This window comes from Coregonus lavaretus (assembly GCF_964263955.1).
Source record: "Coregonus lavaretus genome assembly, chromosome: 4".
Lineage (NCBI taxonomy): Eukaryota > Metazoa > Chordata > Actinopteri > Salmoniformes > Salmonidae > Coregonus > Coregonus lavaretus.
The window spans coordinates 63,095,801-63,108,785 of record NC_139991.1 but is presented as its reverse complement, the minus strand read 5'-3'; the positions used below and the strand labels follow the sequence as shown (position 1 = coordinate 63,108,785).

General features: G+C 45.4%; 1 protein-coding gene across 1 annotated transcript in view; it reads right to left on the bottom strand.

Annotated features, from left to right (window-relative positions):
- Positions 1 to 3,272: 3,272 nt before the first annotated feature.
- The window catches only part of map1b (microtubule-associated protein 1B), a gene marked incomplete at its 3' end in the record, with an annotated part of 32,903 nt that continues 23,190 nt past the window's right edge, over positions 3,273 to 12,985 (bottom strand). The window contains exons 4-7 of the mRNA XM_084160100.1: positions 9,276 to 9,416; positions 4,055 to 9,032; positions 3,653 to 3,891; positions 3,273 to 3,428 (exon numbers count right to left, since the gene is read on the bottom strand). Of these exons, the coding sequence (XP_084016226.1) occupies positions 3,273 to 3,428; positions 3,653 to 3,891; positions 4,055 to 9,032; positions 9,276 to 9,416 (5,514 nt within the window). The remainder of the gene's footprint in view (positions 3,429 to 3,652; positions 3,892 to 4,054; positions 9,033 to 9,275; positions 9,417 to 12,985) is intronic.

Here is a 12,985-nt window from a genome sequence, read left to right as displayed (position 1 = left end):
GTGAGGAAAGATCAAGAAAGAGTGGTGTGTGGTCGATCGGTCACAATAGTTTGTGGTTTAACGGCAGGATGGTCATGCTTATGATTAAAGTATCCTGTTGCAGAGCTGTACAGGACAACTGGATAACTGTGTTGCCATGGAGACCTGTCGTGGAGGAAGTAACTAAGTCCCTGGCCCTGGTTGGTTGACTGTAATATTTTGTTTACGTTGTTAGTTTTTACTTACCAGTGACCGTTTGTTCTGAGTGGTGGATGCTGTAGTATGTTCGTGGCCTCCCTATAGGAGTGGTCATTAAATTGTTTGGTTGATGTGCGCGGTTGGTGTTTGAACATTAGTGTTTTCTATTGTTCTGTTCATGGCTTTGTGTTACAATTATCATCATTTGTCCTGGCTTTTAAAGTGTCTCGTTTTTTGGTCTTTCACACCCCAACTCATACCCCAAACAGTCACTCAACCCCGTGTTTGACTCTTATCAAGGCGTATCTATACCGAGCTTTACCTGACTCGTAGGGATTTGGCAGAGGTGCTGCCATCTTGCAACCACAAAAGGCATACTGACCACTGCTTTATACACACCCGTGGTCGGCCGAGGTACTACACATCCTCCTTGAGTAGCCAAGGCCATGGACTATGATGAAGCAGATTTAAAGATCTTAAAATTGCCAACATAGTCAGAGGATGGGGCCTTTAGTTTCACTTTTCACTCCATGCCATCATGGTGATACTGGTAACACCTCAAGGAACAACCAACTCTTATATTAGCACAGCCTTGAATTGTTGTTTTGACATTTAAGAACAGATTTCCCCAATCCTTAAAAAGAGAAAAAAAGCTTTGTATATTTTACATTATTCATGCACATTTCTTCCGACCATTCACCCTGCCACAAAGCTTTTTATAATTATAGTACAGTGTTTTAAAAACATAAAAAAATGTAAGGTTAGGAAAGTATCTCGCTTCACAAGCCTGAACATATTGTAGCACATTCAAGCAGTCGCTAGGGCTCCATTTGTGGTTCTACACAAAAAGCTGGGGAGGACTAGCCAAGTAAAACTCAACTCCACTATGTACTTCACATCAACGGAGTTGAGCGTCGACAAGTGTGGGCGAACTGGAGCTCCGAAATCACATAAAACAAGCCAACCGTTAACATATGAAAAAAAATGTATGCACTCACTTAACTTTAAGTCGCTCTGGATAAGAGCGTCTGCTAAATGACTAAAATTTAAAATGTAAATGTAGTTCCCCACGAATTATGCAGAGTTTTACTTGGCTAGGGAGGACGGACTGAGCAGACGTTTACAGTACACTACATAGGGTTCTATTGAAATCAATAGAAACCAATAAGCTAAAAAGACCAAATCTGAACATAACTGACATTATTTTAAAACAGCGCGCTTTTTAAATTAAGTTTGGCCAATTATACACATATTTTTCATATTGTATATCTTTAGGAGACTAGATTACATTTTAAAAGTTAGCCAAGAATAAATTAAATAAATAACAAATCTTAAAACACTGAGATGAAATAACAAGCATCATGGCCCCCAAAGAAAAGGTTTGCATTAACTCATGTTGACAAAAACAATCAACAATCGTTTGCACGAACAGGATCACAAAGTGTGCAGCGTAATTCTAAATCAAGATAGTGTTAGAGTCATGGACAAATCTTGACTATAATTGTCTTGTTCTCAAAATAATCACAATGAATTAAGACAATAAACATGTTTTATGTTTAATAGGCCCCTCAGTGCAGTTGAACTTTCATCTTGCTCTATGTATTTACTCCATCAGTATTAAACTAAACTCACTCTATACAGAGATTATCTGACAGTTGGGGACAGACTCTTGTTTTATTGTGTTTTACATTTTCTAATCATTCTTACATAGGCTATTTGTCCTCAGTGCATCAATCTTTTACATTCAATTCACTTCCTAAGGCAATAACTTAAATGTGTTCTCCTTGATCCTTTGGTGTATGCAGCTGGGTTAAATCAATTTTATAGATTAGTTATTTTTATAGACAGAGATATAATCAGTGGCTTGAGGCATTGCTTGATGACCTACTATCACACCCAGGGGAGTAACTGATTACATGAAAAAAAAAAAAATTCAGATTACAGATACTTTTGAAAAACTAGATGAATACTTATTGGATTACTTTGAAATTCAGAAAGGATGTTTGCTTAAAATACATTATGACACCTTTCTGTTCTCTCAATGACATTCAATTCAGCATTGAACAAAGGCGCAAGTTTAAGCTTGTTCCACCTGAGCGAGTGTGACCACAAGTCAAAGACCACTATGATGACACACCAAATGTGTTTGATGGATACTTTGTGTCTTCTTCTAATGTGTCTAAAGGGGAAAGTAATCCAAAAGTAATTTGGGTAATCCAAAATGTTCATTACTGATTTCAATTTTGGACAGGTAACTAGTAACTGTAACGGATTACATTAAGAAAGTAACGGCATGTCCCAGAATCATACACTTTTTGACGTGTAGTCCCAACCTTGAGGACAAATAGATTTCATCATAATATCTCAATAATTTGGCAGTATTGTCAGAACCTTTTTTGTCCCCAATATGAACAAGTATATTCTCATGAATTTTTCTATATTGATTTGACTTGATAATTAATTGATAATTGGTGCTCATGGGAAAGTGAGTTTTCTGAAGAAATCAATGTACGTCAAGAGCGCCAATTTATATGGTGGGAGCATTTTATGTTCTCAATTGATGTTCTCTATAGTGGCCAGATCCAATATTTCATTCCGTACAGGATATTGCTATGACATCATCCCTTACTCAAAGTGCTCCACAAAGCTGATACTTGTGTCAGATACTTCCTATGGGTATTGTGGACTTCATTAAAACAATTATGTTTGCCATAGTTTTTTCAAACCAGAACATAATTTTAATGTAGGCTATGTATATTTCATTAATGTTGGCACACAGCCTTTGTTTAAATGACATGCGTTTACATTTACTCTATGTCTACGTCATCCCTCACCCCAACACAAAGATACCACTAACAACATGATCCACTTGATCACTAGATCTCTCGGTTACTAGATCATTTGATCAGAAGAGTCCAGAGGGTTGTTCCAATCCAAATTACTAAGACCCCTTCCCTCCATCAGTCCCCTCGCTCAGAAGGTGCTCCCTTGCAGAAACGTCTTGGAACGTCAATGGAGTGCACACTCCAGTGAAGGGAGAAGTTAAGGGAAGAAGAGAAGCATAATTTGGAATGGAACGAAGCCCAGGATCAGGTTCACAGCTCTATCTTGCAGGCGGGGAAGGACTCATCCTGCATGACCACGGTGGAGCTGGAGGCCAGCACCATGATGTTCAGGTCCTGCTGCTTCTCATGGGTCTCCTGGTACCACTCCCTCATCACCTCTGAATCATGAGTCGGGATCAGGGTCACCTGCCAACAGGGAAGAAGGGTTAGGGTTTGCATACTATTGTTTCATAAAACTCTGAGCATATTAGCTTCATTTTGTTCAGCTCTAAGAAGCTAAAAAGGTTCTGACAGTATATTCTCAATGTATACTATTTAAGTCTTGTCTATTGTCTCTATGGTGCCTCTCTTTCTGATACTATGGGATTATAAAACGGTTATTCTGATAAAAGTTGACTGTCTCACTGTACCTGCATGTTGTTTCCCCACGTGGCTTTGCCCACCAGCAGGGAGTCCAGGACAGCTTTGCTGGGCTCCTGGGCCGTCTGGTCGTTGCCACTTGCTACATAGTAGGAGGACCTGACCCGTTTGAAGAACTCTGCATCCACATTCTTGGCGCTGCAGTGGTTTGGGATGTAAACCAAGTCCATGTACATGGGAGGGCAGTTGGGTACGGGTATTGCAGCTGCTGCCTTTCCACTGCCTGAACCTGAGACAGAGATGCAGCTTTGTTAGAAAAGCAATGTACATAATGGATGAAAAACATGTGATTCTATACTGAGGCAAACTGAGCTTAAACCTTAAACGTATTTCATCAGAAAACTAACCAAAGCTTCTAGACTCATGACCGAGTAAAAAAATATGAGTCTTACCTGCTGTGGCACTTTTCACACCCCTGGATGCAGAGCTATTGGTTGCATTTTTGGCATCTTTCCCTTCTCCCACACTCTTCTTAGGAGAGGCCATTACTTTTGAATCCTTTACTTTTGAAAGTCCAGTCTTTCTGGCTGGTGAGGAGGACTTGGTCTTGGTGAGCTTCTTCTTCTTAGCCTTCTCAGCTCCCTCTGCCTTTGAGTCCTTGTCCTTGGTCTGGTTGTTGTCGTCAGCGGGGGGCTTGTCAGCCTCCGGATCCACCATGGTGACATCTGGGTGGGCTGGAGACGGAGCACAGTCTCTGGGAGCCACAGGAGGAGGATCAGCATGTCTGTAAGTCAGGGTCCTGTCTGTTGGTAGTGTCTCAGAATCATCCTCAGAGTCTATGTTTGCGTCCGCAGTAATAGAGGGACACTCCTCTGTCCCAGGGGGAACATCCGAATCCGTCTGGGAGGGGGCAGATTCACTGATGGAGGTTGGTGGGGTCTCTTCACATTGCTTAGCGTGGAGTTTACCACCAGGGGGTGGAGGTCCTCCACCTGACTTAGCCAGAGGCTTTTCTTCCTCCAGAGGGTTCTCCTCGTTCATGAAGTACTCCAAAGGACTGGGGTTGATGAAGGACGGGGACAGCTCTGTCTTAGGGTGGCGGTACTCACAAGAGGTCACAAGGCAAAGGTCAACATCTGTCCTAGACCCAGGAGAGGGGCTCTTCTTGGAGGAGTCTGGGTCCCTGGAACCACCTGCACACTTCTGATAGTCGGAGAGGTTGAAAGAGAGTGGTAGGTAGGATGGGGAGGGAACCTTGGGGCTGACAGGGGATTTGGAATCGCCACCACATTTGAAGGGATTAGTCTCTGCTGCTAAGGACATATCTGTTTTCTGAGTGAAGCAAGAATAGGAAGGGGAAGAGGGGGAAGACCCTTTCGGGGTGGCAGGGGATTTGTCCATCTGCTGGGCTAAGCCCGGTGACATTTCCCTCATCTGACAAGGCGTAGTTGTCGAGGGGGTGGACTGAGATGCGTCTGATGGGGACGCAGAGGTGGCGCGACCTGAGTCATTGTCTTTGAAGAGCATAGGCTTGTCCACAGTGGGTCTGTACTGCTCGGAGGATCTCAGATCATTCCCCTCTGAGGGGCTGTAGTCCACCTCTGTTGGCCCGTTCTCCGTGGCGCGCAGGCTGCCCGCAGAGGGGTGCTCTGGAGACTGTTTGCTGAAATCTAGGGCTAACGAGTGATCAGGGGACTCCTGGCCAAATGACATGGTGGAATGCTCTGGGGATTTAGGCTCCTGCACTGGTGTCCTTAATTTGGCTGTCTTTGGTGAGATGTCTGGAGAGATTGACATGGGCCTGGGGCTGTCCCCCTTGGGTGAGACCTCTGCCTCCTGAAAAGGGGTTGGAGTCTGAACCACAGAGACAGATAGGGAGTCCTCCACCTCTGTTGATTGAGGGGAGCCGGCTTCAGCATGGAGAGCAGGGGAAGCGTCATCTGTCGTGGGCTCTGGGAATGAGCTGGTGGCCAGTGAGGCGGTGGAAGCTGAGGCAATATGTGAAAAAGTGTCCTCTGCTACAGCCTCATCTACAGGGCTACCCGATTTATCAGACGTGGTTCCCTCCGAGATCGACATTTTACTCTCCTCTTTGAAACCTGCGAAGGGGTTTGTGGATGAGATTGAGGTACTGTCGCTAGCCCCATTTTTCTTCTCATCTTGACTCGAGTGCATTGTTGACATATGATCTAAATCAAAGAGTGGCTTTCCTTCTCCTACAGGCGGCGGGCTCTTCATTGGGGACAGCACCTTCTCTACAGGCGAGGTGTGGTCAGGAATTGGGTCGTCCATGGGGCTGACCCTGTTGGAATCTTCTTTGTCACTTGTAACCTCTACAATTACAGGACCATGGTCATTTGCAGGTGGTATAGAGCCAGCCTTCTCATCCACGGGAGACTGAAAGTAAGGGGTGTGACCAGAGGAATGAGGTGAGGTGGTACCTTCCAATGTCTTGTCATCTGGGCTAGTAGAAGACCCAGCTGCTGCCTTTGATGATCCTGAAAGCATTGTGCACAGTTCAATTGGTGCCACGAATCCAGATGAGTATGAGTCAAAGGTTCCTTTGGGAGCTGAAGGGGATCGTATGAGAGGTGAAGTAGTGGTGAGTACAGAGCTTGCTGAATCAAGACCAAATTTGTCTGACTTGAACCCTTCCTCTTTGTCCTCTTCCAGTGACGATGGTGGAGATATTGTGGACGCAGAAGCGTTGTAGTCCCTGCCTTCGGTGGCATCGCTCTTTGAATGGTCTGACTCTGGGCCGTCGTGTAGCGGAGACAGCCTCTTCCTCTCAAAGTCTCCTAACACGGTTCCTCCAAACCTGGCAAAGTCCTGAGAGGGAGAATCCTCTGTCTCATCGTTAGTGGTCTCGTCACTCATAATGTCCCTTGGAGTGGACATTTCGTCCATTGGAGTAGGCACACTGGAGATCTCAATAGTTGACTGTGTGTGGCCAGATGTAGCAGTGTATGCCTCGTCACGGTTCTCATCATCTGAGGCTACTTCATCATCAGAGCCAGCTGGAAGGGTCTCATCATGAATAGATGCAGCCGGAGACGTTTTGGGAGGGGGTGTCACAGACATGCCCCACTTCTGTACTTCTCTTTCATTTCTGTTATGATCTTTTCCACATTGGTCTGCCTCTGCATCCTCGTCCTCAGAGTCCTCTTCTTCACTGTCATCAGCATGTTTATGGTTGTCCATTTCCCTTCTCATTGGCTCATGGACCTCTTCTGTCTCTCCCTTCTCTTCGTAATCTAGCCCAGTTCCCTCATCTTCAAACTTCTCACTGCCGCTGCCGCTCAACTTCCCTTTATGCTCCTGTTCCTCTGGAGTCTCCCCGCTTTCTCCTTCATGCTCAGTGGTTGTGATCCCCTCATCCAGAGACTCTGCTGCTTCAGGGGACTCCTTAGAGTGCATGAGGTCCTCTCTGAGGATCACCACTGGCTCTTCTTCCTGAAAGATCTCCTCTTCTTTGAGCTCTTCAAAGTCCTTAGTGAGGTCCTCTGGAGAAGACATCATGGCTCTTTCTGTCTCAAGGACCTCCGCAGCACAAGTGGCGGTGGCTACCACTCCTGCTGTGACAGCTGCAGCTCCTGCAACAGCAGATTTAGCATCCGTGGCCTTGGGGTCCTTCTTGGTGACTTTTGGTTTTGCCTTGGACTTGAAAGGGCTTCCAAAGTCTTTCTTTGTAGTGTCATCTTTTTTCAGAGGTTTTGGTTTTGGTGCAAGTTTTTTTCCTTCGCCTAAAGCAGATGGAGTATTTTTTACATCCTTGGACGGCTTCTTCATGTCTTTCTTTAGATCGTCTTTCTTTTGCTCCTTTTTCTCTTCCTTCCTCACCTTCATGGGGGAATCCCTCCTGAAATCTCTGTCTTTCTTTAAAATGTCTTTCTTTATCTTTTGTTCCTTTTTGGGTGTTTCTTGCTTCTGTTCCTTTTTGGGTGTTTCTTCCTTTTTAGATGTTAGCTTGTCATCTTTCTTCGCTATTTCTTTCTTTACCTCCTTTTCATCATTTTTCTTTTCTACAGACTTCCTGGGTTCTTTTTTGATAATCTTCTCCGTGAGAGCTTTTGGTTTCATTTCAGCCTTCTTCTTTTCTGGAGTTTCAGAAGTTGGCTCTGCTTTCACCTTCACTTCTTTTTCCGGTGCCTTCGCTTTTTCCTTTTTCACCAAAGGTTTCTCTTTTTTCTCAAATGTTTTAGTCTTTTCTTGAGCCGATTCTGCATCTGTCTTTGCCTTCTCTGGAGCCTCCTCCTTTGACTCCTTCTTGAAACTTTTGCTTGGTGATGGCCTAGAGACTGACTTCAGACTCTCCTTGCTGTCCGTTTTATGTTTCAGCTTTGCTTGCTTTAAAGCTGGTGCCAAGTTAGAAGATAGCTCCTTCTGGGTGACAACTGGCTGCTTCAAGAAGTCCAAGTGTTTTAGTTTTTCCAAACCTTCAAGGATGTGATACTGAGTGGCATTGCCTGGAAACAGGACACGTACTATCTTCTCTGAAGGGTTCGATGGGTGCCACACAATCAAGGAAGAGATTGAGGTCATATAAGAAATTGGGAGCTCAGATTCTTTTCCATTGGGCAGAGTAACAGAGGCTTTGTCTTTCTCGGTGCCTGTCCACTGCTTCATAAAGTGCTGCAGCTCCTTGCTGTTCTTCGACGGGTTCAACACATACATCTCAAGCTTCCCCACACCCATCTTCTGAAACAGAATGATGGGTTCGATAGTGTTCCCGACCGGCCTCTGCAGAGGCTCGGGCCTCAGATTCAGCTTGCTCAGGTAATGGAGAGTGTGTGCCGCCTCTTCAATGTTCCTCCTCACCCTGAAGTTGGGTTCAGCAGGGTTCCCCAGATTCTCAGGGGTGTTCAAGAACACAACCCCAATGTCTGGGGATATGAGGTTCTTCAACCAGTCGCCAGTAGCTTGGGAACCCTGTGACTGCTCTTCCTCCAGCTCAGCCATCTTCCTCTGGAGCATACTGTTGATGCCTGGCAGGTTGTCGTCCCCGATATGGGTCAGGAGGATGGAGTCTACCCGGTCTAGGTGTCTCACCAGCTTCCAGAAACAGGACTTGCGGTCAGAGCCCCCGTTGATAAGCATGTTGAACCCATTCACCGCAAAGAGGGCAGAGTCGCCGTGGCCGCCGGGAAAAATGTAGCAGCATGGTTTTGAGAGCTTCAGGAAACCGCCAGAGGTCGGAGGCTCCAGCATGTCAAATGGCGATGGGATTTCTACTGACTCCGACAGGTATTCTGTGAACTCTGAGAGACCTTCCATCTCTGGGAGTATCAGTGGTGAGTTGAGCTTCATGTTGATGAAGTCTTGTAGGTCGTGTTTGTCCAGGTTTGAGTTTTTCCAGTCGCCTTGCTCAGGGCAATAGAGGGTTAGGCTTGCTTTGTTTGCTGGGTGAATAGTGCTAAGTAATTCACCAATCTGGGCAAAAGAGAGAGAGAGAGATTTGGAGACCTGAGATTAAAATCATGAGACTGTGAGATCAAACAGAACATATTCACAATTATGACAGATATCAGATGTATTGTATTCAATCAGATGTAATCAGGAGGTTTGCTAATTGAGAGGTCAGTAAACTTCAGCAGATCATGAGTAGTACTGCAAACTATACAATTATAATTAAACAGTAATTGCTTAGCAAACGATTTGCTCAATTTGACTCACCTCTTGGTCTGTGAATATATCTATGAAGTTGAAGAAAGAGAAGGAGCCAGACTGCAGAATCAGCGCTCCTGTGTTTTCAAAGCATTGTCCTGAAAGCACTAGCAGCTTGTTTCTGGCTGTGTCTGAGATCATCTGACAAACCTATGCAGAAAAAAGGGAGCAAACATGTCAGAATGAAAGACGTCTGTATCATTGGAGTTTCATTGCAATTGTGGCATGAATTTATTTTGCAATCACAGTCACGTGTGGCTCAGTTGGTAGAGCATGGCACTTTCAATGCCAGGGTTGTGGGTTTGATTCCCACGGGGGTCCAGTACAAAAAATGTATGCACTTTACTGTAAGTTGCTCTGGATAAGAGCATCTGCTAAATGACAATTTTTTTTTTTTTTTTAATAATAATAACTAATATATCAAATAAAAAGTTTATGCTCAGAGACAATCTTTAGTGAGCTTGGAAAATGCTGTTAGCTGTAAAAATAATCTGATGCAATGGTAAATGAAAAGGGGTTGTATGACTATCCCTCAAGTGTCATGTTGTACTTTATGTCTTTAATCCTTATAGTCCATTTCAAAGTGAATTTATCATATTTGGCAGGGTCTACAGACAATCACGGACTACAAAAGGAAAACCAGCCACGTCGCCGACACCGACGTCTCGCTTCCAGACAAGCTAAACACCTTCTTCGCCCGCTTTGAGGATAACACAGTGCCACCCGACGAGGCCCACTACCAAGGACTGTGGCCTCTCCTTCTCCGTGGCTGACGTGAGTAAGACATTTAAGCATGTTAACCTCCCCAAGGCTGCCGGCCCAGACGGCATCCCTAGCCGTGTCCTCAGAGCATGCGCAGACCAGTTGTCTGGTGTGTTTACGGACATATTCAATCTCTCACTTTCCCAGTCTGCTGTTCCCACATGCTTCAAGATGGCCACCATTGTTCCTGTACCCAAGAAAGCAAAGGTAACTGAACTAAATGACTATCGCCCCATAGCACTCACCTCTGTCATCATGAAGTGCTTTGAGAGACTAGTCAAGGTTCATATCACCCCTACCTTACCTGTCACCCTAGACCCACTTCAATTTGCTTAACGCCCCAATAGATCCACAGACGATGCAATCGCCATCACACTGCACACTGCCCTATCCCATCTGAACAAGAGGAATACCTATGTAAGAATGCTGTTCATTGACTATAGCTCAGCATTCAACACCATAGTACCCTCCAAGCTCATCATTAAGCTTGAGGCCCTGGGTCTGAACCCCGCCCTGTGCAACTGGGTCCTGGACTTTCTGACGGGCCGCCCCCAGGTGGTGAAGGTCGGAAACAACATCGCTGATCCTCAACACTGGAGCCCCACAAGGGTGCGTGCTCAGCCCCCTCCTGTACTCCCTGTTCACCCATGACTGCGTGGCCAAGCACGCCTCCAACTCAATCATCAAGTTTGCAGATGACACAACAGTAGTAGGCTTGATTACCAACAATGACGAGACCGCCTACAGGGAGGAGGTGAGGGCTCTGTAAGTGTGGTGCCAGGAAAATAACCTCTCACTCAACGTCAACAAAACAAAGGAGATGATCGTGGACTTCAGGAAACAGCAGAGGGTGCACCCCCCTATCCACATCGACGGGACCGCAGTGGAGAAGGTAGAAAGCTTAAAGTTCCTTGGCGTACACATCACTGACAAACTGAAATGGTCCACCCATGCAAACAGTGTGGTGAAGAAGGCGCAACAGAGCCTCTTCAACCTCAGGAGGCTGAAGAAATTTGGCTTGACACCTAAAACCCTCACAAACTTTTACAGATGCACAATTGAGAGCATCCTGTCGGGCTGTATCACTGCCTGGTACGGCAACTGCACCGCCCGCAACCGCAGGGCTCTCCAGAGGGTTGTGCGGTCTGCCGAACGCATTACCAGGGGGCAAACTACCCGCCCTCCAAGACACCTACAGCACCCGATGTCACAGGAAGGCCAAAAAGATAATCAAGGACACCAACCACCCAAGCCACTGCCTGTTCACCCCGCTATCATCCAGAAGGCGAGGTCAGTACAGGTGCATCAAAGCTGGGACAGAGAGAATGAAAAACAGCTTCTATCTCAAGGCCACCAGACTGTTAAATAGCCATCACTAGCACATTAGAGGCTGCTGCTGCCTATTGAAATCACTGGCCACTTTAAGAAATGGAACACTAGTCACTTTAATAATGTTTACATATCTTTCACTACTCATCTCATATGTATATACTGTATTCTATTCTATAATATTCTACTGTATCTTAGTCCATGTCGCTCTGTCATTGCTCGTCCATATATGTATATATTCGTAAATTCCATTCCTTACTAGATTTGTGTGTATTGGGTATATGTTGTGAAATTGTTAGATATTACTGCACTGTCGGAGCTAGAAGCACAAGCATTTCGCTACACGCCTAATAACATCTGCTAAACACATGTATGTGACAAATAACATTTGATATGATTTGATTTTATATCAATGTTCACTTAGCCTTTTACTGCTGACAGTCTTGATTAGAAATATCACCCATTTTACTTCATTTTACTTCAAATCCCTTAGATTATTAGTGGAGTTGCTCTCGCTCGCTCGCTCTCTTTCTTTCTTTCTCTCTCTCTCTAGTGCCCAACCTCTGCCTTTTTTCCTCTTCACAGGCATGGACTTTTCCGGAATGCTAGCCAGGGTCAAACCTGCAGTGCTGTGAGATATTATTAATGCACAGTTTGATTGCAGACACCGCCAGGCAGGAAGGGAAGCTGGAAGAGTGAAAAAAAGGATCGACAGATCTGCCCTTGTGTAACATGCTTCTGTTTCTCTTTTCAATTTAGAACCTTCTAGTAATTTGGGTGAATTCACTTAGTAAAATGCTGCACTGCAAAGTAAAAATATATAGGGACAAAACAGTAACCTAGAATCCAAAAATAATAGAATTCTGTTTTGCTCATGTTTCACTATTCAGTCAGTATTTTGTTTAGATTCCAGGCTAGAATCTCAGAACCTATCTGTTTGTTGAGTAAACCAAGGGTTGTTGTCTTTGTTGTCTTAGCTTTAGCTGTAACCAAGGCAGTAGTCTTCGTCCCCAGAGCTTCTTATTGTGATGGTTCTATTCTAGTTCACATAGCAGAGTAGCAGCAAACAAAGGACTGGGGAGGATAATTGGCCAATTAAGTGTGCCAAGCAGTCACCCATTTCAAGTTGCAGTTGCTTTGAAATGTGTGTATGTCTATGAAGATGTCTTCTATGTATGGGAGTCAAGAGTATGTTTGTGTCCGCATTCTTTTTTTTGTTGGTATTTTACCCCCTTTTTCTCCCCAATTTCGTGGTATCCAATTGGTAGTTACAGTCTTGTCCCACCGCTGCAACTCCCATACGGACACAGGAGAGCTCGAGAGTCGAGAGCTCGAGAATCGTGCATCCTCCGAAACACAACCCAACCGAGCCGCACTGCTTCTTGACACAGTGCCCGCTTAACCCGGAAGCCAGCCGCACCAATGTGTCAGAGGAAACACTGTACACCCGAGTCAGCGTGCACTGCGCCCAGCCCACCACAGGAGTTGCTAGTGTGCGATGGGACAAGAACATCCCTGCCGGCCAAACCCTCCCCTACCCTGGACGACGCTGGGCCGGTTGTGCGCCGCTCCCATGGGTCTCCCGGTCGCGGCCGGCTGCGACAGAGCCTGGACTTGAACCAGGATCT